At 47.7% G+C, this 24532-nt stretch overlaps 1 protein-coding gene across 4 annotated transcripts in view; it reads right to left on the bottom strand.

Annotated features, from left to right (window-relative positions):
- TTC7B (tetratricopeptide repeat domain 7B) overlaps positions 1-24532 on the bottom strand; it is a 296302-nt gene that overhangs the window by 253428 nt on the left and 18342 nt on the right. For 3 of the 4 annotated variants that reach the window (XM_023205448.2, XM_023205447.1, XM_023205446.1), the window contains exons 2-3: positions 17446-17600; positions 12098-12266 (exon numbers count right to left, since the gene is read on the bottom strand). In XM_023205448.2, the coding sequence (XP_023061216.1) occupies positions 12098-12266; positions 17446-17595 (319 nt within the window). In that variant the 5' untranslated portion in view covers positions 17596-17600. The remainder of the gene's footprint in view (positions 1-12097; positions 12267-17445; positions 17601-24532) is intronic. The other variant, XM_023205449.2, reaches the window with a different exon arrangement.

The raw sequence follows: 24532 nt of genomic DNA, 5'->3' as shown, positions 1-24532 counted from the left end.
AAGATATAATTTTGCAACATCAGAAATGGAAAGGGGTGGGGATACAGCTTTACAGGAATGGAGTTTTTGTATGTTAGTCAAGCTTGTACACTTTTAAGTTAGAGTGTTAAACTTTAGGATATTAAATGGAATCTTCATGGTAACCACAAAGAAAATAGCTAGCAAATATACACAAAAGGAAATGAGAAAGAAATTTAAACATTTCACTATAAAAAAAAAATCAACTAACAAAAAAAGACAATAATGCAGAAAGCAAGAGACAAAAAAAGCTATAAGGCATGTAGAAAACATAGCAAATTATAGAAGTAAGTCCCTCATCAGTACCTACTTTAAATGGAAATGGATTAAACTCTCCAGTCAAAAGATGGACATTGACAGACTTCATTTTAAAAAAATGATCCAACTATATGATGTTCTACAAGAGACTCTAGATCCACAGAGACAAATACATTGATAGTGAAAGAATGGAAACAGATATTTCAACCGGGCCAATCAAAAGATGGAGATTGACAGAATACATTAAAAAAACATGATCCAACTATATGCTGTTTACAAGAGACTCTAGATCCACAGACACAAATACATTGAAAGTGAAAGAATGGAAAAAGATATTCTGACTGGACAAAGTGGCTCACATTTCAGGGAGGCCGAGGTGGGAGGACTGCTTAAGCCCGGGAATTCAAGACCAGCCTGAGCAACACAGTAAGACTTCGTCTCTACAAAATAAAATTTAAAAATTAGCCAGACATGGTGGCATAAGCCTTTAGTCCCAGCTACTTGGGAGGCTGAGGCAAGAGGATCACTTGAACTCAGGAGGCTGAGGCTGCAGTGAGCTGTAATCACACCACTGTTCTGCAGCCTGGGTGACAGGGCGAGACTCTGTCGCAAAACAAACAAAAAGATATTCATGCAAATAGTAACCAAGAGAGCAGGGACGGCTATACTAAGATCCAACAAAACAGACTTTAAATAAAAAAAGGTGTTGGGTGTGGTGGCATACTCCTGTAATCTCAGCTACCCAGGAGGCTGAGGCAGGAGAGTCATTTGATGCTTGGAGTTTGAGACCATCCTGGGCAACATGGTGAGACCCTATCTCTACAAAAAATTAAAAAATTAGCAGGGTTATGATGGTACACATCCGTAATTCTAGCTACTTGGCAGGCTGAAGCAGGAGATCTCTTGAGCCCAGGAATTCGAAGTTACAGTGAGCCATGATAGCACCACTGCACTCCAGCCTGGGCGACAGAATGAGACCCCATCTCTAAAAATAAACAAATAAGAGACAAAGAAGGATGTTATGTATTAATAAAGAGTCAATACAGTAAGAAGATATAACAATTATAAACATTTACACACATAATTACAGACCATCAAAATATATGAAGGAAAAACATCATATATTGAATTGAAGGGAGAAACAGAGAATTCTACAATAGTAGTTGAAAATTTCAATAATCCTCTCTTAAGAATGAATAGAACAACCAGGCCAGGCATGGTGGCTCACACCTGTAATCCCAGCCCTTTAGAAGGCCAAAGCGGGCAGATCACCTGAGGTCGGGAGTTCAAGACCAGCCTGACCAACAGGGAGAAACCCCATCTCTACTAAAAATACAAAATTAGCTGGGCATGGTGGTGCATGCCTATAATCCCAGCCACCCAGGAGGCTGAGGCAGGAGAATCGCTTGAACCCAGGAGGCAGAGGTTGCAGTGAGCCAAGATCGTGCCATTGCACTCCAGACTGGGCAACAAGAGTGAAACTCCATCTCAAAAAACAAAACAAAACAAACCAACAAAAAAAACAACCAGACAGAAATAAGGACATAGAGGACTTAACACAATAAACCAACTAGACCTAAGAGACATAAACAGTCACTCTACCCAATTTTCTTCTCAAGTATGCATGGGACATTTTCCAGAACAGACCATGTGTTAGGCCACAAATTGAGTCAAAACGTGATATGTGCACACAATAGAGTATTACTTGGCCTGTAGATGAAAGAAAATTCTGACACATGTTACAACATGGATAAACCTTGAGAACATTACGTTAAGTGAAATGTAGGCCAATCACAAAAAGGCAAATACCACATGACTCCACTTATATGAGGTACCTAGCGTAGGCAAAATCAGGCAGACAGAAAGTAGAATGGTGTCTGCCAGCAACTGAGGGTGGGAGGGGAATGGGGGGTTATTGTTTCATGAATTTTTAAAAGGGAAAGAGTTCTGGAGATGGATGGTGGTGACAGTTGCCCAGCAATGTGAAGAATACATTTAATCCCACTGAACTGTGCACTTAAAAATGATGAAGATGGAAATTTTGTTATATGTATTTTACCAAATAAAATAAATTGGGGGAAAAAAGCTATAGAGTGTATTTATAATATGAAAACTGAAATGACCTAGATGTTTCATGGGCAGCTGTTTCAAAAACATTCATAGGCCCAGCACCGCAGCTCACGTCTGTAATCCCAGCACTTTAGGAGGTCAAGGTGGGAGGCTCACCTGAGCCCAGGAGTTCGAGACCAGCCTGGGCAAGGTGTCAAAATCCCATCTCTACAAAAAATAAAAAAATTAGCCAGATGTGGTGGTGCATGCCTGTAGTCTCAGCTACTTGTGGGGGCTGAGACAGGAGGATCTCTTGAGCCCGGTGTGGGGGATGGAGGTTGCAGTGAGCCAAGATCGCGCCACTGCACTCCAACCTGGGTGACAAAGCAAGACCCCGTCTCAAAAAAAGAAAAAAAATCCATAAGGCACACCACTGTGCAGCCTTTAAAAACTATGTTTTCAAAAATATTTAATGATGTGGAAAAATAATTGTACATACATACACACACACAGAGTGAAAAAAGAATATAAAATAGTATATAAAGCATAATCCCAATAGTATATAAAAATATTAAATATACTATATATAGTGTGTGTGTGTGTGTAACAGTGGTTAACCAGCTCAAGTAATAGTATGGTACCTGATTTTATTTATAAATATTTTTAAATAAATATTAAGTATATATATATTTTTTTATTTTCCAAATAGCCTACAGTCAATACACAGCTAAAGAGTAAATGATCATTTTTAAATCAAAGGAATTGCATTCAGTATTGGATGGAAGGAGAGGAGGCTGGCTCCTCACACTGCAGGTAGGAAAGGACACAGGTACCCCGTTCTGCAGGGTAGTCTGGAAATACCTCTCTTTGACCCAGAAACTCCACTTCTGGAAACCTCTCCAAGGGAAATCATTAAGAACAGGCACCTTTGGGAGGCCGAGACAGGCGGATCACGAGGTCAGGAGATCGAGACCATCCTGGCTAACACGATGAAACCCCGTCTCTACTAAAAAAATACAAAAAATTAGCCGGGCGAGGTGGCGGGCGCCTGTAGTCCCAGCTACTCGGGAGGCTGAGGCAGGAGAATGGCGTAAACCTGGGAGGCGGAGCTTGCAGTGAGCTGAGATCCGGCCACTGCACTCCAGCCTGGGCGACAGAGCGAGACTCCGTCTCAAAAAAAAAGGAACAGGCACAAAGACCAGGCTGACAAGGTACTCATCACAGCCTCGTGTGTAACAGTGAAAAGCTGAAAACAACCTACATGTGCAAAAATAGAGGCTTTACTTAAATAGATTATACTTCATCCATACTATGAAATGTTATACAGCTGCTTAAATGTTGCAGAAATGTATCTACTGTCATGGAAAGTGTTTACGATCTATAGCGAAGTAGAAAAAGCAGTTCACAAAGCAGTATATGTGGTATAATCCCACTTTTATAAAAAAAATTCACACATATAGGAGGTGTAGAGAAGATCTGGAAGGAAATGAACTATAGTGTTAACAGCAACTGCCTTGAATAGATGGGGTAATGGATATCTTTATGTTCTTTTGATTAGTCTGCATTTCTGAATTTTATATAAAACACATGTATTTTGTCTATATTGAGAACAATAAGGCCGGGTGCAGTGGCTCATGCCTGTAATCCCAGCACTTTGGGAGGCCAAGGCAGGAGGATCGCTTGAGTTCAGGAGTTCGGGACCAGCCTAGGCAACATGGAAAAACCTCATCTCTAGAAAAAACACCAAAAATTAGCTAGGCAGGATGGTGCATGCCTGTAGTCCCAGCTGAGGTGAGAGGATTGCTTGAGCCTCGAAGGCAGAGGTTGCAGTGAGCCAAGATCACAACGGCCTGGCAACGAAGCAAGACCCTGTTTCAAAAAAGTAAATAAATAATAAATTTTTAAAAAGAACAATAAAATAAAATTGTGGGGGATGAAACAAGAGATCAATACCAGGGACAGCTAGAAGCATTGCTGGCTGGCTCAGCGAAGGAGCGTGGCGGCCAGGGCCTTCAGGGACAGGAGGGGCAAGGCCATCACAGTCACCTGCTGCTCCCAGCCTCAGCTGTCCATGAGATCTGACTATTCAAATCCCCATCCACTGACCTTGGATTTATAAATTCAAAGCATCTTCCCATTTTGTCTTATTTAGTCTTCTCAGTACTCTTGTGAGAGCATTATTAGCTCTGTTTTGCAGATAAGAAAAGCCAGACTTAAATCACTCAGAAATCACAGAACACAATCAAGGCTGAGCAGGTTATCTCACACCAGAATCGCATCAACCATATCCTCACTCACAATGAGTGATTACGCTCCCACTGACAGGCAGCTCAGTACAGTGGAAAGAGTATGGATGTTGGAGTCCACAGGCCTTGCTTTGAATCCCATCTCAACTCTGAAAAGCAGCCTGTTAACCCCTCTGCAGGGAACGATAATCCTAGGGTCCAGGATTGTTCTCAGGATAAGCACAATCACGCAGGTAAATCACCGCGCACCAAGCCAGGCTCTCCATCAGCGCTCAATAAATGCTCAGGCACAGGGAAGCCCTGCCTCTCAGTGCAGCTGAGCTCTCCGGCAGCTGTGAGGTTAGAAATCGGCTTCCGTAAATGGGACTAATGTTGAACTTCACGCAGTTTCCAATGCCCGGCTCTGGCACTGTCCCTGAGGCCAAAACAGACCGAGTTTCTTCCTCCAAGAGCCCTCTACACAGGTAAGGCCTGCTCCTCCACCCCTGGAGGCTACTCTTCCCCCAAAAAGCCCCATTCCTTCAGTGTTGATTGGCCTCACGCGGTCTGCTCCCAAGGTCATCTCTAGTCCACAGTGACCCTCTCACAGAGCAGTCACCTGGCTGCTCCCCAATTTTTCCTTCTCTTCTTCCCTGTAGATGCTACCTCAAAGAAAAAAATAAAGAGCCCTGGGCATATTTGATGAAAGCCTTCTATTCAGAGAAGCCACTGCTGTGGACATTTGTCATGGACACTGGACACTGCCCTTCCTCTGATCCCCCAATGGGACCAGCCCCTTTTCACCATGGTAACTGGATCAAGGGTGAGAATGTGATCCAGTTGGGGCGGAATAAGACACAACAAGAACCCGGCCAAGATGTCTGAGGATCACACCCAGGAGAATGAGAGTCTGGAGCTGCTCCGCTCACCTGCGGTCTGAGATGGAAAGCGACAAGAGGGGAAGGGAAACAGAGAGGAAGAATCCATGTATTTGAGCCCTGAAGCCAGCTGCCACTGAAGTCAGTTTAAGCTGGGTTTTCTTTCATCTACAACTGAAAAGGCCCTAATGCATAGATCGTGGCAGAAACTAGAAAATGGATTTGCAGCATGGCTTGGGCGGTCAGCGCTGCATACACCGTTGACCCCTCTGCATATGCCTAAGGCAGGAGCTTAGGTCCTGCCCTCAGAAAGCCCTGTGGGATGGAGTTGTCGAGGCTGACTTGGATTTGCACTGCCCCCTCCACCCGCTCTGTAACAGAGCACACCTGCTCAGTCTATCTGCCTGCCAAGCATCTGGCTGGGGCTGGGCAGAAGGGATGATGTGGGTAGCTTCTCCAGCTGCTGCTGACTTCTAGGTACTTGCCATCCTCCAACATCAGCAACAATTTTCCCTTCCCTAAGCCGCACTCCAGGCCTCTGATCTTCACGTGATCTTCCCCTAAAGATTCCCCTGCTAGGCCAGGCATGGTAGCTCACGCCTGTAATCCCAGCACTTTGGGAGGCCAAGGCAGGTGGATCAACTGAGGTCAGGTAAAACATGGTAAAACCCCATCTCTACTAAAAATACAAAAAAAATTAGCCGGGCATGGTGGCACACACCTGTAATCCCAGCTGCTCAGGAGGCTGAGGCAGGAGAATCACATGAACCCGGGAAACAGAAGTTACAGTGAGCTGAGATCATGCCACTGCACTCCAGCCTGGGCAATAAGAGTGAAACTCTGTCTCAGGGAAAAAAAAAAAAAAAAAAGATTCCCCCTGTAAATGTATGGATCCCAGGTCCCACTTCCTGATGGTCAAACCCTCTGCCTGACAAAGCAGATCCACTAAGGCACCAATGTATTCATGGAAAAAAGCCGGCCTCTCCCCTCTCCCCATAACCAGATGTTGTTACCTGGGGCATCTGAAGAGGCCAATCATTTGTGGTCAAACAAATGAAGAGGCCAATCATTTGTGGTAAGAATAAAAATAACACATTTGTTGATCTGCCGGGCATTGTGCTTTACATGTATTCACCCATTCCCTGCACAACCCTGTAAGGTAGATACTATTATTATCTCCATTTACAGATGAGAAACAGACCCAGTTGGGTGAAAATAATTTGCCCAAGACCTTTTAGCTAGTAAGTGGCAAAGCCAGAGATCAAACCTGGACAGTCTGACCCCAAAGCTTCATGCCCTTAACCACTGCATGGAAGAGCAGTTTCCACCCCAGGAGCAGGGAGGAATGGAGAAGGTAAAGGAGCTCTGTAAAGCGCCCGACATGGTGCCGCCTCCTCCACCTGGGCACAGAGGTCACTCAACTTGATGGAAAAATTTCCTACCAAGAAACATCCCCACATCTTGGTCCTGCCCTGGATTGTGTGGCATAGGGCAAGTCCCTTCTCCTCTCTGGCACAGTCTCCCCTACTGGGAAATAAAATCTCTACATGGAAGATGATTGCGCAGGCCCCATTTACTCTTTAGAGCCAGCCCTCTGCTTTGGTGCCATGCAATCTGGAAAGGAAGTTAATTCCCCTGCTGTTTCCAGGCCCCACTTTTAAAATTTTTAAATTTCCAGTTTTAAAATTTTATTTTACTAAAAAGGGAACTGTTCATTTTGTCTCTTCTATTAATTATGTTTCTGTTTATAAAGCAGAGATAGGTGCTTACTTTCCTCTGTGCACACAGAAAAGAAAGTCACAGAAAATGCTGAGAAAGCCAAATAGCCCTGTTATAGGAGGCAGCTAGTCAGGCACGAGCAGAGCAGGAGAGGGCTCCCCCTGACATACACACACACATACACCAGGAATGTCAGGTGACCATCAGGTGATGGTCTGGCAGTTGTTAACTGTTTCTCTAAAATAATAATTGCTAGCAGCCTGCATCAGGAAAAAGCAGCCTCCCAGTAGATAGAAGAAACTCGAAACTGGTGATCAGCAGCTTCCCAACAAGTTCTCAGGAATTGGGCGAGTGGGCGCAAGCATGCGCACTAAGGGGCAAAATGGCGGAGTGTAACTGGTAGATGACCTTCTTCTAGGAATGCTAGATTGGCAAGGGAAGAACGCCTTAAGTGAGCATGCGTACAACTCCAGTCGTTTCTTAGATAATTCTAATGTACTGTGCTATGACAGCATCAAATATGATTGACTGTGAATGGGTGGGTCCCAGGGGGCTTCAGAGAAGACAGCAATATGAGCTTGAAGGACAGAACTTATAAGAGGAAACCCGGCAAGGGTGAGGCATTAAAGTAGAGGAACCAAGTAGAGTACAAATCTAGGGTATTCTCGAGTGACCTGAATGTTTTCTCCCTGAAGAAACCTTACCTGGCCTAGCTGAGTTCCAGTCCATACGCCAATAAAGGAGAGCAATTAGGAACATGGGCATCAGACTGAGACCCCATTCTGCCACTCAGAGGAGAACAAGGGCCCTAGAGCCAGTCTCTGAGGTCAAGTCCTGGCTCGACCACTTCCTAGCTGTAGGACCCTGGGCAGGTTTACCTAACCTCTCTGTGCCCCAGGTTTCTTCTCTGTAAAATGGAAAGAATAACGGTATTTACCTCATAGGTGGTGGTAAAGAATGAATGAAGACTAGGCGCGGTGGCTCACGCCTATAATCCCAACACTTTGGGAGGCCGAGGTGGGCAGATCACCTGAGATCAGGAGTTCGAGACCAGCCTGGCCAACATGGTGAAACCCCGTCTCTACTAAAAAATAAAAAAAAAAAAAAGCCGGGCGCGGTGGCTCAAGCCTGTAATCCCAGCACTTTGGGAGGCCGAGACGGGCGGAACACGAGGTCAGGAGATCGAGACCATCCTGGCTAACACGGTGAAACCCCGTCTCTACTAAAAATACAAAAAAACAACTAGCCGGGCGAGGTGGTGGGCGCCTGTAGTCCCAGCTACTCAGGAGGCTGAGGCAGGAGAATGGCGTAAACCCGGGAGGCGGAGCTCACAGTGAGCTGAGATCCGGCCACTGCACTCCAGTCCGGGCGACAGAGCGAGACTCCGTCTCCAAAAAAAAAAAAAAAAAAAAGTAGCCAGGGGTGATGGTGCACACCTGTAATCCTAGCTACTTGGGAGGCTGAGGCAGGAGAATCATTTGAACCTGGGAAGTGGAGGTTGCAGTGGGCCGAGATTGCGCCATTGCACTCCAGCCCAGGTGACAGAGTGAGACTCCGTTTAAAAAAAAAAAAAAGAGTGAATGAGATACTGGGATAAAGGGCACCACACCTGGCACGCAGGAATCTCTCAGTACACCATGGCCACTGCTACGCTTCTGCATAACCTCACCTCCTCTCATTTCTGTCTTCGGTAAATTTGGGGTTTGGAGAGTTAAAGAGACAGGAAATTCCCTAACATAGTGCTGGCCCATAGAAGGTTCTGGGAGCCAAACCATACAGGCTTCCAATGCCCAATCAGCAAAGGCTAACGCTGGCTGGCTAGGGGAAGGGACTCTATCTGAAAACCCTGGCCAACTCAGACCTCAGGTCACCACGGAGAAGTTGAGGTGACAAAGAAAATGTGTAGGTCAATCCCGCTGCCTAGAGCAGTGTGCAGATAGGGGAGGGACCAACATTCAGAGAACCCCCTGGCAGCAGCCTCCCCTTAAAACTCCTCAGGGACCTTGGTGAAGAAAGAAGAGCCAAGAATATTCCTACACACAGCCAGGACCGAGGGCCTCTTGAACTCCTCAGAGAGCAGACCTGTCTGTGGGCATCTCCATGAATTGGGCCCAAAATGGCCCTGTTAGTACAAGTCACTTCCAGTCCCTCACGGCCCAGTCAACACTCAGCTTCAGCTGACATTTACATTGTGCTCACTATGTGCCGGCACTGTAGAAGCATTTTATGTGTGCTATCTCATGCAGTCCTGTGACAAGCCAATGAGAGCTTGATGGGCGGGGAAACAGGGGCAGAGAGAGGCTAAAGAACTTGTACAAGGCCCCAGAGCCAGCATGTGACACACAGAGTAGGACCCAGGCAGATGGTCAGGGCCGGTGCTCAAAACCATCCCTCTACACTGCCTCTCACCTGCCCACCAGGCTCTCCAGGTCCTGGAGCCCCCAGGCTGCTGGCCACTTCCTCTAGGCAGAAGTGACCCTTCCCTCTCCTGGTACACATGTGACTCTACCTGCACTCACGGAAGTCAGAAACTAGCCAGAGCCAGGTCTCCCGTGAGCCAGCAGGTGTCCCAAGAGCCAATGCCACAACCTCCTGGGTAGGGTGACCACATATCACCCAGGGCCAGGCTCAGGGCCCAAGTCGCCTGTCCTCCTTGCCTATCTTTCATGGCAGCCACAAGACTGAGCTGGTAGTGCCACCTGTAGACTGCCTGCCTCCATTAAACTATCTCAGAACCAGTCCTAGGACGTGGGCTCTGGGTACTGGGCAGGCCCCAAAGCCACCTCCTACCCCCAAATAGCAAGCCAACTCCTGGTACCACCCATCATCCCCAGGGCAGTTGGGCAGGTGGAAATTGCCAGATGATGCTTTGCTCTCCTTCCAGAATACTGTTGCTGGCCACACACATACACAGCTTCTGAGGCACGTGAGGTAGCTGGGTGAGCACCAGGGAGAGAAGAGCATGGCTGTGTGGCACGGACCCCATAACTCAGACAGACGCAAACAAAGCCAAATGCTGTCAGGACCCCAGAGGCAGCCTCAAAGGGGTGTGCCCATTAAACTGCCAGAGTGCCCTGTCGAGAGCAATGGCATTTTTTCCTAGCCCACGGGGATGTTTAGAATTAGAGGAGCCTGGCAGTACTCAAGGGTCCCCAGGGAACTGGGTGAATACATCATTCTCATCACAAAGCTCTTAACAAGTGTGCCCCGGGCTAGGTCTTTGTTCAACATTGCGTAAGACAACTGAGTCAGACAGGCTGGACCACCTGTAGCCCCCTCATCTCAGCCAGAAAGTGCTGGCAGCACACAATGGCCAGCTCATGACTGTGCTGGAGGGACGAACCACCCAGGGCCCTGGCCTTTGCCAGCCACAGTCAGTCACGGTACATGGTTTGAACAGCAGATGGCCAGAAGGACAAGAGCCACTCCAGATAGTCCACTTCTTGCCATGGCCTTAAGAAGTCCCATTCAAAGTGTCCCTCTTCTTCTAGGAAGCCTTCCTGGCCCTGCTGGCCTGAAGTGACCTCCCTGTATTACCCATCCCTAGCTTTTACCATTTGCTGCCCTGTTTGGGGTTGAGGTTTTATTTTTTATTTTTTAAATTTTTTTGAGATGGAGTCTCGCTCTTGTCACCCAGGCTGGAGTGCAGTGGCGTGATCTCGGCTCACTGCAACCTCTGCCTCCCAGGTTCAAGCAATTCTCCTGCCTCAGCCTCCTGAGTAGCTGGGATTACAGGCGCCTGCCACCATGCCCGGCTAATTTTTGTACTTTCAGTAGAGATGGGGTTTTGCCATGTTGGCCAGGCTGGTCTCGAACTCCTGACCTCAGGTGATCCTCCCGCCTTGGCCTCCCAAAGTGCTGGGATTACAGGCGTGAGCTACCGCACCTGGTCAAGATTTTAAAATATCATTTATGCAGCATTTAGAATGTGCCAGGTACTACATTAAATGCTTTCCATACATTATTTGGCTTCATCCTCCTAATAGCCCCATGAAGTGGGTGTGATTATGCCCATTATAGATTGAGGAAGCGGCAGCTTGGAACAGTCCAGTCGTCTGTGTACTTTCAGTAGAGACGGGGTTTCACCATGTCGTCCTGTGCTTCCATACTTTTTCTTCCCATGAGACTGCATTATCTCACACTAGAGTGCAAACTGCTTTATGGCAGTGAGATATTTACACGTTCTTCTTGTCCCTGAATAGGTACACAGTTAACTAAGAGAGGACTGATTGCTAGTGATTGTTGTGTGGCAACTGATTAGCCTTAATTAACCCAGAGGTGGCATTCATGAATAAAAACATCATCAGCCACGTGGCCAACTGACCATATGATATGAATCCCTATATGCTGTGCAGGATTTTAATTACCAAGGCAGGCCCCCGTGAAGTTGCATATTACTTATCAAGAAACTTTGCTGAAGCCAGGCACGCCTGTAATCCCAGCACTTTGGGAGGCGGAGGTGGGCGGATCACCTGATGTCAGGAGTTCGAGACCAGCCTGACCAACATGGAGAAACCCCCTGTCTATTAAAAATACAAAATTAGCCGGGCGTGGTGGTGCATGCCTGTAATCCCACCTACTCGGGCGGTTGAGGCAGGAGAATCGCTTATACCCGGGAGGTGGAGGTTGCAGTGAGCCAAGATCGCGCCATTGCACTCCAGCCTGGGCAACAAGAGCAAAACTCCGTCTCAAAAAGAAAGAAAGAAAGAAACTTTGCTGAAATGTTTTTCCTTCATCCCCTTCAGTGACAGCTGATGGCCAGTGGCTCAGAGGAACAATCCCCTGCTGGGCTTAGCATGACCCAGCACGTGCTGCAGGGCGGCCCCAGCAGCCTTGCTGGGAACTGCCAGGTTCATCACCAGCCAAGGGCCAGGGGTCAAATAGGCGGCTCCCAAGAGGTGCTGCTGGCTCCAGGGCATGGGATACTGTGTTAGAAGGCACGGGCCTCACCTTTGGTAGCATAGGCTTCTGCGATCACCCGCAGCCTGTAGGGCGGGGCAGCTGTCAGCGGCAGGTCGTCCAGGCCCACCCGGGCATAAATGTTCAGAGCTTCTTTATAATCACCTTCCACATAATTCAACTTGGCCATGATCAGATTGGATTCTTGTAGGAATTCTGACTAGAAGGGAAAGGAGAGAAAGAAAAGCATTTTCCTACAATATCAGGCATGATGCTCCCTCGGAGCCCAGCCAGCTGCTGCCGTAAAACCCCACAGCTCCCCACACAAGAGTCTGGACGTGAATGTTCTGAGCAGTGTTATCCACAATGGCCAAACAGTGGAAACAACCCAAATGTCCACCAAAATGTGGGCTAGCCATAAAATGGAGTATTACTCAGTTATAGTAAAGAATGAAGTACTGTTATGTGCTACAGCATAGATGAACCCCAAAAATACGATGCCAAGTGAAAAATCCAGTCACAAAAGGCCACATATTGTATGCTTCCATGTGTATGAGATGTCCAGGATAGTCAAATCTAGAGTCAGAAAATAGATTCGCCTTGGCTAGGAATGGGAGGTGGCTGCTAATGATGATGGGTTTCTTTGGAAGGTGATGAAAATGTTCTAGAATTGATTGTGATGATGGTTGCACAACTTCATGAATATGCTAAAAATCGCTGAAGTGGACACTCTGAATGGGTGAGTTGTATGGTATGTGAATTACACTTCAAGAAAGCTATTGCAAAAACGAAACCAAAACAAAACCCTGCAGCTCCCCTCACCAGGCCCATGGCTGGGTGGGCCGGCTGGGCCAAGGAAGGAAGGAATGCTTCCTAAGTTAAACATACAAGCACCTGTCTCAGAAAAGAAGCGGCCCAGACATCCTGGTGGGCCGCCCATGGCAGTGGAGATGCACCACAACCTTGTAACCCAAATCATCAAGGAGGGCCTTCCCAAATGGATGTGAAGATTAGGACTTGCTTGCTTTCCAGGGCGAAGTTTCTCACTGAGCCACTGAAGTTTCTAAACTGAGATGACCTGGTACCCTCCCCAGAGACTGAAGGCTGGGAGTTCTCTGTGGGCCCCCCTTCCTCCCAGTCAGCGAGGCTGACGTGGCCAGTCCCCCACTCCCCAAAGCCTCATCACTGCCCTCCTTCCTAGGGAGAGAGCAGGCCACCCTGCCACCTATATAAGGAAACAGATTTATCTTCCTTGGCCAGACTTTATCCTCAGAGCTCAAGCAGTTCAAAGCTGAGGGTTTTTGCTTACGGAAGCACACCGTGAAACCACACTATTTATACTGTAACCTAGAGCTTTGATGGATGGACAACAAGGCCAGGTAGCCAGGTACGGTGTGTTACAGCAGCTATCTCAGCCAACATGGTCAGCTTCCAGGCATTTCTTGGAAGAGAGAGGGACATCAGGCAGCATTGGAAAGGATGGTGGAGTGGGCAAGGAGGACTGATAGGAGCAAAAGTGTTTATGGGTGGCCCAAGGGAGAGGCACCAGAGGAATTAGAATTACATCTGGAGACGGAGAAATCAAAACAGACTTAGAAAAGAGAAAAAAAGCATCCAGGCCGAGTGCGGTGGCTCACACCTATAATCCCAGCACTTTGGGAGGCTGAGGCAGGCAGATCATTTGATGCCAGAAGTCCGTGACCAGCCCAGCCAACATGGTGAAATCCCATCTCTACTAAAAATACAAACATTAGTGGAGCGTGGTGGTGCACACCTGTAATCCCAGCTACTCAGGAGGCTGAGGCACAAGAATCGCTTGAACCTGGGAGGCGGAGGCTGCAGTGAGCCGAGATCATGCCACTGCACTCCAGCCTGGATGACAGAGTGAGACTCCGTCTCAAAAAAAAAAAGCATCTACCACAGGGTTCTCCACCCAGGTGGGGGACGGGCCAGGCTTGGGTATTTTGAAAACATTTCCTAGGACATTCTGGGAAGTCTTTCTTCCTTCCCCAAGTTTCCAGCCTCTGAGAACCTCTGGATTAAAGGCGAATTGAAGGAGGAGGGGGAATGAGGAGTTGGCATTAACGGATACATCACAAGAGGCTCAGTTTGGGAAGATGAGTCCTGGAGATGGAGGGTGGTGACAACGATAACATACTTAATGCCACTATACTGTACACTTACAAAGAGCTATAACGTTAGGTTGTATGTTATGTATATTTTACCAAAGGAGAAAAAAAAAAAAAAAAAAACGAAAGCAAACTGGAGAGCCAGGCGGAGAAAAAGCTTGAAGAAAATTGCAAGCCTAGAGGCACAGCTTGGACACACTGGGAGAGCCTCCCTGGGCGAGTCCAATCTGCACCCAAGCACAGGAAACGGCTTGGCCAGGGCGCCTCGGCTGCCAGGGCAGTGGGAGAACAACCCCAACACGGTGTCAGGGGCCACCTTGCTCACAATAAGGACCATTTTCTTGCCTTGAATCAGAAGCCAGATGTCCTGACTCCTCGTCCAGGACTCTTTCCATCCCACCACATGGCTGGCTGGCTCTGGTCTTCCCAGCCTCAATTCACTTAAGACAAGCTGGACTTAAGCTCAAGGAAAGAGAAAGTTTCACATTAGTCAGTGTGAGTAGGACAGCACACCCATGCAAAAGATGTGTGGCTTTGGGAAATTCTTTATAAGATGGAGGAAGGTGAAAAACAGCAATGGGAGAAAAAAACTCTCTAGGTAGAACTAATAACATAGCAAGAAATGATGTGTATCTAGTGCTATACAGCTTTGAAAGAATTTCTCCATTTGAGCCTCAAAACAATCCTGGGCTAAGTAGGCCTGCAGCTGAGAAACATGAAGCTCAGAGAAGTTAAGTAACATCCCAAAATCACACAGCCTGTAAATCCAGAAGTGGACTCAGACTCAAGAATTTTAACTTGAATTAAATTCAACTGCTCGTGCAGTGGCCCAGGCCTGTAATCCCAGCACTTTCGGAGGGATTACAGGCCGACGTAGGCAGATCACCTAAGGTCAGGAGTTCGAGACCAGCCTGGCCAACATGGTGAAACCCCGTCTCTACTAAAAACACAAAAATTAGCCAGGTGTGGCAGCACACACCCGTAGTCACAGCTACTCGGGAGGCTGAGACAGAAGAATTGCTTGAACCTGGGAGGCAGAGGTTGCAGTGAGCTGAGATGGCATCTGGGCGACAGAACAACACTTTGTCTCAAAAAATAAATAAATAAATAACAAAATAAATGCAATGTGCTTACTACCACACGGCGTTGTAGAGGATGGAAAGCAAAACCTGTCAATACCTGGTGAAATGAAAGGTGAATTTTTCAAGATGAAGTTGTGGGGCGGGTAGACGGGGGAAAGAAATGAGCCAGATATCTCCCCTCACCCCTCCTAGCAGGACACTTGAGTCTGGCTGGCCATCACTGTGAGCTGTGGCCCATGTGCCTGCTGTCCCTCCACCCTCTCCTGCTGATCAAGACCTACCACCTGTGTCCCCAGATCAAGACGTACCCTGTGTCCACCTGTGTCATCATGTCATTGGTTAAGAACATATGAGATGAGGCTGGGCGCGGTGGCTCACGCCTGTAATCCCAGCACTTTGGGAGGCCAGGGCGGGCAGATCACAAGGTGAGGAGATCGAGACCATCCTGGCTAACATGGTGAAACCCCGTCTCTACCAAAAATACAAAAAATTAGCCGGGTGTGGTGGCGGGTCCCTGTAGTCCCAGCTACTCGGGAGGCTGAGGCAGGAGAATGGGAACCTGGGATTTCGGAGCTCGCAGTGAGCCGAAATCACGCCACTGCACTCCAGCCTGGGCAACAGAGCAAGACTCCGTATCAAAAAAAAAACAACATATGAGATGGAGACGGGGTTTCGCCATGTTGGCCAGGCTGGTATTGAACTCCTAGCCTCAAGTGATCTGCCACACACCAAAGCGTGGCATGACCCTTACAGAGAAACTGAACGGGGAAAGAGAAGACCTGGTTTTTGAAGCCCAAATGCAGCAGGGAGTCCTTAAGTACCTGGGATCCCTATGCTGAGGTGACCTCTCCGGCCACCCCCTAGGGGCCTAGGGCAGGGTCCCTATGTTGAAGTGACGCTCTCCAGCCACCTCCTAGCGGCCTGGAGCTGTGTCCCGTGCAGACAACATACACAGAGACCATTTGGAAAGAGCTCTCTATCAGGGTTTCCAAAAGCCTGTTGCTGCACAACTGACCAACACCAATACTAACTTACTCAAAGGTTGCCCAGGCCCTCCATTGCAACAGGGCCAAGGAGGTGGCCAGATGACCAAGAGGAGGAACAGCTCAAATTGAAAGCTCATAGGCTTAGAACATGCAGGAGCCGGGAAGGACCAAGCTCACCCCTTTAAGAGCCCACCCCATTCAAACCTAAAGAAACTGAGCTGCAGAGAGGCGAGTAACCTCCCTGGAGTCACACAGCAAGTCGGGAGCAGGCTTGAGTTTGCAGTACAGACATGAAAGGTAAAGCCAAAGAAAGCATGGCTTCCCATGGGAAAGCATGCACACGCAAACAAGAATAAAGACCAAACACGGAGCCTCACAGGATTCCAAGACAGGAAGAGAAGAAAAATGAGAAAGAAGTCATCAAAGTTAAAAGGAAACAGAAGTCAGAGCTCCAGGAGTTCACCAAAGACTGTCCTCAGTGGGAAATACATCCTGGGGAAGAGGGGCAGGATGCAGCAGGCCGCAGACAGCCATCTGAACTAGGGGAAGTGTCTAGAGCCAGGGGAGTGTGAGCCACCTAGGGGGCAGAAGGGCAGGGCGGGAAGAGGAGATGACCCCCATGAAAAGCAAAAGGAACTGAATGAGGAGTCCAAGAAGAAAGGAAGGAAAGCCACGTGAGAGGGAAAGGAAACCTGGGTGCAATGAGACCAGAGAACAGAATGGACAGATAGCGGGCAGCGCCTAAGATTCCCTGTGCCAGCGGGTGAGGGTCTTCGCTGAGATGCGGGGAAGTTCCTGGCCCCCTCCCAACCGTGACGCCAGGCCTGCTGGCACCATTATGGAACCTCCCACAGCTCTGGGCCACAGTGGCTTGTTACACTGATGAGCAGGAAGCTGTGCGTTGAGCACCCCTTCTGATTAACTTCTCTCTTTTCTAGAACTGGGTAACATGTCAGGTTAAGCTCTGGGTTATAGCAGATAGCTTTAGTTCAAGCATCTGAGAGATAAGTGGCATTGTGCAGATGGCGTGTCATTGAAGACTCTCATCAGAGAGACCCTATTGGCCCAGAAGCCCCCGCAGTGGTCAACCATCCTAGAGACTGGCACATCCACCCAACTGGGAGCTGGCCCGTTTCTAAGAAGATAAGCCACGGCGGTGTGCAGGTGAGCAAGTGTCGCCTCAGCCCAGAGGCCCATGGTACCTTAAGGTTCCCTCGGTCCAGGGCGGCGGTCAGATGCTTGCGGACCTCAGTCAGCTGGGGCTTGGGGCCTCGGGGACTGGCTCCCTGCCTCAGGGGGTGTTCCTTCAGGTACTGCTCCAGCTTCGACTCCCCGAGGAGAAGTTCTGCCATGTCATCTACAAAAACAAAGTGAGAAGCCAAACAAAGTGAGAACAAAGTGTGAGCAAGGAATGCACGTAGGACCCCCTCCAACTCAAAGGACCCCAGAGCCACCACACCCCGAGGCTCCAGGCCCCCAGCAAGGTCCTTCTGGAACTTCATAGCCTTCATAGGGTCTAAGTGGACACCACCTCATAGTGAATTCAGTTCATTTAAAGAATGTTCCAGTAGCATGTACTCAAATAGGTGCTGACTCAAGCACTCAGTCGTTTCTTTGCCAGTAGATACTTTTTTTTGAGACGGAGTTTTGCTCTTGTTGCTCAGGCTGGAGTGCAGTGGTGCAATCTCAGCTCACTGCAACCTCCATCTCCCAAGTTCAGGTGATTCTCCTGCCTCAGCCTCCCGAGTAGCTGGGATTACAGGCACATGCCATCACGCCTGGCTAACTTTTTGTATTTTTAGTAGAAACAGGGTTTCACCATGTTAGCCAGGCTGGTCTCAAACTCCTAACCTCAGGTGATCTGCCCGCCTCAACCTCCGAAAGTGCTGGGATTACTGGGATGAGCCACCGTGCCTGGCTGCCAGTAGATACATATTAACATGGAGAGAGCTCAAGTTCAGTAGGAAAAAAACAAAGGTGGCTTATGAGGTATTCATTATGATCTTTATAAAACACACACAAACCCCAGTGTTACGTATTTTCAGGAGAGGCGCGATGAAATCCCCAGTTCTTTGCTGTGTTTTATGGAGCTGGTGGAATGTCTGTACAGCTGGATCTTAAAATGAGTCTGTGTCAAAATGACCTGAATGCAAGTCTGTATTCTTGCAGAGCAACAGAGTGTTCATCTGTTTCTGTCTAAAAGTCGTTACTATACAGGTACCTGGGAATGCTTGCATGAAGCTTTGACTCCTGAGAGCATACTACTCATGGTTATAACTTGTTGATGTCTGTATTGGCTTAATTTGAATGAAAAGTTCACTCCAGGAGCAGCTCTTTGGAATCCACACCAACCCCCCGACTGTTCTGAATAAACCCAGAACAACTCATATACCAGCCTAAGCATGGTCTATTTTTCTGGGATGGGACAGAACATACTTGTATTAAAATATAAAATCAGTTTTAAAAGGTCTGGAAGGACATATCTTAAGCCCATGATAGTAGTTACAGCTGGGGTGCTGGGGAGGGGACCTCAACTGGGGTCGGTGGCAAGAATGGACTTTGGCTTTGTCTTTAACATCCTGGTCCTAAAAAGAATAGATCTACCTATTATATATGCAATTTAAAATTAATTCAAAAAGTCATCACTGAAGACCCCTTAAGATTCTGGGTGGTAAGTCCACCAAAGGCCAAGAGCTAAAACAAAGGCCTTTTCCACATGTTCTGAGCAGTTGGCCCAAAACTGCTGAATCTATAGGTCTTAGCAGTGCTCTGTCTATGTACTGGGAAGCCTAAAATAACCTTTTAGAGATGAGACCTAGAGTCCTGAGGGAGTCAAGTAACACGAAAACAGGGCTGAGTTCAGTTACTGAACTCAAGAACTCATTAGATGCCCAAGAAGAAAAAGCAAATCTGGCCAGGCGTGGTGGCTTATGCCTGTAATCCCAACACTTTGGGAGGCTGCGGCGGGGGGATCACCTGAGGTCAGGAGTTTGAGACCAGCCTGGTCAATGTGGTGAAACCCTGTATCTACTAAAAATTCAAAAAAATTAGCCAGGCATGGTGGTGTGCACCTGTAATCCCAGCTACTAGGGAGGCTGAGGCAAGAGAATCACTTGAACCTGCGAGTGAAATTTGCAGTGAGCCGAGATCGCACCACTGCACTCTAGCCTGGGCGACAGAGGAGGACCCTGACTCAAAAAAAAGAGGAAATCAGGCAAGGCCACAGCAGCGTCCAACGCCAGAAGACAATGAAGTGGCGCATACAGAATACACTGGGGTACAAAGTGTGACCCCGGTGCATGGGGCCGGTCCAGACACCAGCCAGACACAAAGGCAACAAGCAGCGTCCTCCCAGACACACAAGCCCTTCTCAAGAAATGAAACCCAGCTCATAAAGAAACTCAGGACTCAGGAACGAAGGACATGGAGGCAGAGGCCTGAGTGTTTCTTACAGAATACTAAATGCCCACAAGAATTAGAGGCACAGAACAGAATATGAATGTTAGAAAGCAATGCATTGCAAAAACAATCATATACCAGAAATTGGGAGGAGCTTCAGAGTGCCATGCCTTTATCTTTCAAAACACTGTACCATGTGCTTTAAAAAAAAAATCAATCTAATCTTTTACTATTTTTCAAATATTTGTTTAAATTTTAGTGAACTCTCAGGAAATAATGAAGAACCATTTATTTAGAGCTCAAAAATTCCTTTAGGCAGGGCGTGGTGGCTCACGCCTGTAATCCCAGCACTTTGGGAGGCCAAGGCGGGCAGATCACGAGGTCAAGAGATTGAGACCAAACCTCGTCTCTACTAAAAATACAAAAATTAGCCAGGCCTGGTGGTGGGCGCCTGTAATCCCAGCTACTCAGGAAGCTGAGGCAGGAGAATGGCGTGAATCTGGGAGGCAGAGGTTGCAGTGAGCTGAGATTGTGCCACTGCACTCCAGCCTGGCAACAGAGCGAGAGACCCCATCTAAAAAAAAAAAAAAAAAGAAAAGAAAAAAAAATTCCTCTAAATTCATTTTCATTTCTTTTTTCCATTTAATATTTATGAATAAATGTATTAATACTATAATAATAGACCAGTGCTGTTCAATAGAAATATATGCAAGCCACATATATAATTTAAAATTTTTGTTGTTTTTTTTTGTTTTGAGACAGTTTCGTTCTTGTTGCCCAGGCTGGAGTACAATGGCACGATCTCGGCTCACTGCAAACTTCACCTGGGTTCAAGCAGTTCTCCTGCCTCAATCTCAGAGTAGCTGGGATTACAGGCACCCGCCATCATGCCCAGCTAATTTTGCATTTTTAGCAGAGACGGAGTTTCACCATGTTGGCCAGGCTGGTCTTGAACTCCTGACCTCAGGTGATCCGCCCATCTCGGCTTCCCAAAGTGCTGGGATTACAGGCATGAGCCACTAAGCCTGGCCTTAATTTATAAATTGTAAATTTATAAATTATAAATTGTAATAGCCATATTAAAAAAGGAAAGGAAGACAGGGCTCAGTGGCTCTCAACACTTTAGGAGGCCTAGACAGGCAGATCGTTTGAGACCAGCCTGGGCAACATCGCAAGAAAAAAAAAAAAGGTGGAATTAATTTAAATAAGAGATTTTATTTAAATAAATATAACCAAAATACTATCAGGTTGGCTGGGCGCAGTGGCTCACGCCTGTAATCCCAGCACTTTGGGAGGCCAAGGCGGGTGGATCATGAGGTCAGAAGATCGAGACCATCCTGGCTAACACAGTGAAACCCCATCCCTACTAAAAATATAAAAAATTAGCCAGGCGTGGTGGTGGGCGCCTGTAGTCCTAGCTACTCAGGAGGCTGAGGCAGGAGAATGGCATGAACCCGGGGGGCGGAGCTTGCAGTGAGCCAAGATCACACCACTGAACCCCAGCCTGGGCGACAGAGCGAGACTCCGTCTCAAAAAAAAAAAAATACTATCAGGTCAACATGCAATCAATATTTTTAAAATACTAATGAGATCTTACATTCCTTTTTCATATTAAGTTTTCCAAATCTTGTGTGTATTTTACACTCACAGCACATATCGGCTCTAACCTGTACATTTCAAGTGGTCAATAGCTACATGTAGCTAGTGGCTATCATACTGGACAGCAATATGATCACTGTTTATAGAAGTACATCTAAATATCTACCTTCATATCTGTCTATGCCCCTACAAAGATGTCTAAAATGATTATCACTTAGTGTAAACAATAGGAATTTCTGAATGATAGGATTTGGGATAATTTTTAAATTCTCATCTTTGTGGTTTAAATTATTTACATTGAGCAAAATCCTTTTATATCACTTTTAGAAAAAAAAAACAAACAAGTAACTCTTCTTTAAAAACTGGGAGTATATATACCAGGATATTAATAGTGGTTATTTCTGAGTGGTAAGATTGTCCATCTATGTGGAACTTTTTTCTGTATATTTTAAAATTCCAAAAAATAAAATAATTTAGAAATTGGGATTCAGAGTCCTAGATTTAAACCAAGTTTGTCACTCAGTGACTTTGGCCCAATGATTTAACCTCATTAATTCTGGGAAGCAAACCTGAATGGAGGACCCCTCTCTCCCCGCCCCTCCTCACAACCCCACCTCTCCTCACCTCCCTGCCACAGGGACCCTGCATCTGAAAATGGCTCCTCTGGGCAGAATCTCCAAGCCAGGGAGCAGAAACAATGGGAGATCAGGACCCCTGCTACCTAGTCTAGCTGCGGGGTCACGTGACTTACCCTCTCAGGGCCGCAATTCCATTGACAGACTGTGGGCTACAGCTACCGAGTTCTCAGCGGGAAAACTCTATGGCCCAGAGTGAACACACCTCCCAGCTGGGCCTTAAAGGATGAGTAAGGCCTGGGCCAGCAAAGAGCAGAGGGAAGGGCAGACCAGGCTGAAGGAACAGCACAGCCAAAACCACAGCACGCAGTCCAGGGAAGCAGAGAGAGCCAAATGGCAGGGGAAGTGGATGTGGGCAGAGAGCTGGAGACTCAAGCTGGGATCAGAACACCCAGATGTCAGTGCTTCCCCCTCCCAGCCTGCCGACTCAGCACCCCCACCACAGCAAGACATCTAAAGCCCTCAGCAATGAAAGACAGGTCCTGGCCCAGGGTCACATGTGCCACCCCTTTGGAATGCTCTGGCATCCTGAGGACACCACTCACCACTACTTAGTAAACACCTACTAATATTCCAAGCACTGCCGACCTCTCCTCCAGGTGCCCCATCCCAAACCACCTCTAGCAGCCCCAGGAACCCTGAGCACCATGGGTGTTAGTCAATCTGTCTGCCCCTTCTAGACTGTAAGGACGAGGCCTAAAGGAAGAACCTGTGTGTTGTGCACAATATCTGACACAGAGTCCATGCTCAATGAATGGTGAATTAATTAGATGATGGGGAAGGCATCTGCATCCTCCCTGGGGTTAGGGCGGTCCCCGCCTGTGGCACAGCCTGCTTGTTGTCCCAGAATATTCACTCTCCCTTTCTTCCTTTAGTATTAAAATTCCCAAGTTTTATCAGGGCACATGGCTGTCCAGCTAAAGACTACACTTCCAAGGCTCCCTGGTGGTGACATGCTGCCACGTGACTACGTTATGACGATGGGATGGGAGCAGAGGTGTTGCACACAGTTTCTGGGCTTGGCCTTTAGAGGGAATGGGCTTGCCCACCAGTCCCTGTTCACCCTCCCCCACAGGCTGGACTATGGCAGTGCTGATGGAAAATGGCCGCCCATCTGAGACCACAAGCTAGAAGCTACCTGTTGGGGATGAGCAGAGCAGAGCAGCAGCACACAAGGAGGCTTACTAGATCCCCAACACCAGGAGCTGCCACCGAGCCCCCAACTGCTTACGGTCAATTAATTACATGAGAGTGAAACAATGAACTATCCTGTTCTACTTGCTAAGTCACTGTGATTCTGACCTTTGTTTCAGGAACCAAACAGGAATCTTACCCAGATCTCCCAAACAAGAAACCAGCTTCAGGCTGAGAACTCCTATCTGGTAACACCCCACCAACCTTAAGTCCTCAAGTTTACTGGTCTCCAAACAGAATTCCTAGAACCCAATGAGGGTCTTTGCAGAATCCCCAGACCCTGCACTTCTCCTGCTGCTTTGGTTTTACATCCCAGGCTTGCCAAATTTTTATTTAAACAATGGGTTTCATAGTTGCAGAGAGGTGTAAAAACTGCTACCCAAGTGCTATGCAGGATTCAGGGCCTTTGTGTTTCTCTGATCTCCTGATGCGGGGGGAATGCGCCAGAGTCATGATGCCAAGATGTGGAAAGTGCTCAGTTCCATCAGCAGCAGCTGGGGGCAGGGTGCGGTGGCTCATGCCTGTAATCCCAGCACTTTGGGAGGCCGAGGCAGGCGGATTGCTTGAGGTCAGGAGTTCAAGACCAGCCTGGTCAATATGGAGAAACCCTGTCTCTATAAAAAATACAAAAATTAGCCAGGCATGGGGGTGCACGCCTGTAATTCCAGCTACTCGGGAGGCTGAGGCAGAAGAATCACTTGAAACTGGGACACAGAGGTTGCAGTGAGCCAAGATTGTGCCACTGCACTCCAGCCTAGTCGACAGAGCAAGACTCCGTCTCAACAACAACAAAAGCAGCAACTGGGAGAGCACGGTGCAGGAAAATGTTCAATGGAGAAAAAAAATTTTCCGCAGAATTAAGAGACACAGTCCCTTCCCTCATGACGCCCCAGTCTCTCAAGACCATTCAACACGATACAGGCTGTAATGAAGATGTGTATTGGATGGGGGTGGGAGAGGAGACAAAGCTTGCACCAAGAATGTCTCGAACTCCTGACCAAGCTGGTCTCGAACTCCTGACCGCAGTGGCTCACGCTTGTAATCCCAACACTTTGGGGGGCCAAGGTGGGTGGATCATGAAGTCAGGAGTTCGAGACCAGCCTGGCCAATATGGTGAAACCCCATCTCTACTAAAAAAAATACAAAAAGTATCCGGGCGTGGTGGCATACACCTGTTACTCCCAGCTACTCAGGAGGCTGAGGCAGGAAAATCACTTGAACCTGGGAGGCGGAGGTTGCAGTGAGCCGAGATCGCTCCACTGTACTCCAGCCTGGGCGACAGAGTGAGATTAGTCTAAAGCAAAAAAAAAGCCTCAGAATGACCTGAGTGAACTCCAGCCCTTCGTTTACTGGGCTTCCTGTAATCCTGAGTAACCCAGCATTTGCAGTACTTGTGATCCCCCTGCCTCCAGAATGCTAATAGGAAAACAGACACTGCTGTGTCATGCTGATAGGGGTATAA

The sequence above is a fragment of the Piliocolobus tephrosceles genome, chromosome 6 (genome assembly GCF_002776525.5).
Source record: "Piliocolobus tephrosceles isolate RC106 chromosome 6, ASM277652v3, whole genome shotgun sequence".
In the NCBI taxonomy this organism is placed as follows: domain Eukaryota; kingdom Metazoa; phylum Chordata; class Mammalia; order Primates; family Cercopithecidae; genus Piliocolobus; species Piliocolobus tephrosceles.
Note: the sequence above shows the minus strand (reverse complement) of the source record. Positions and strands in the feature narration are given on the sequence as shown.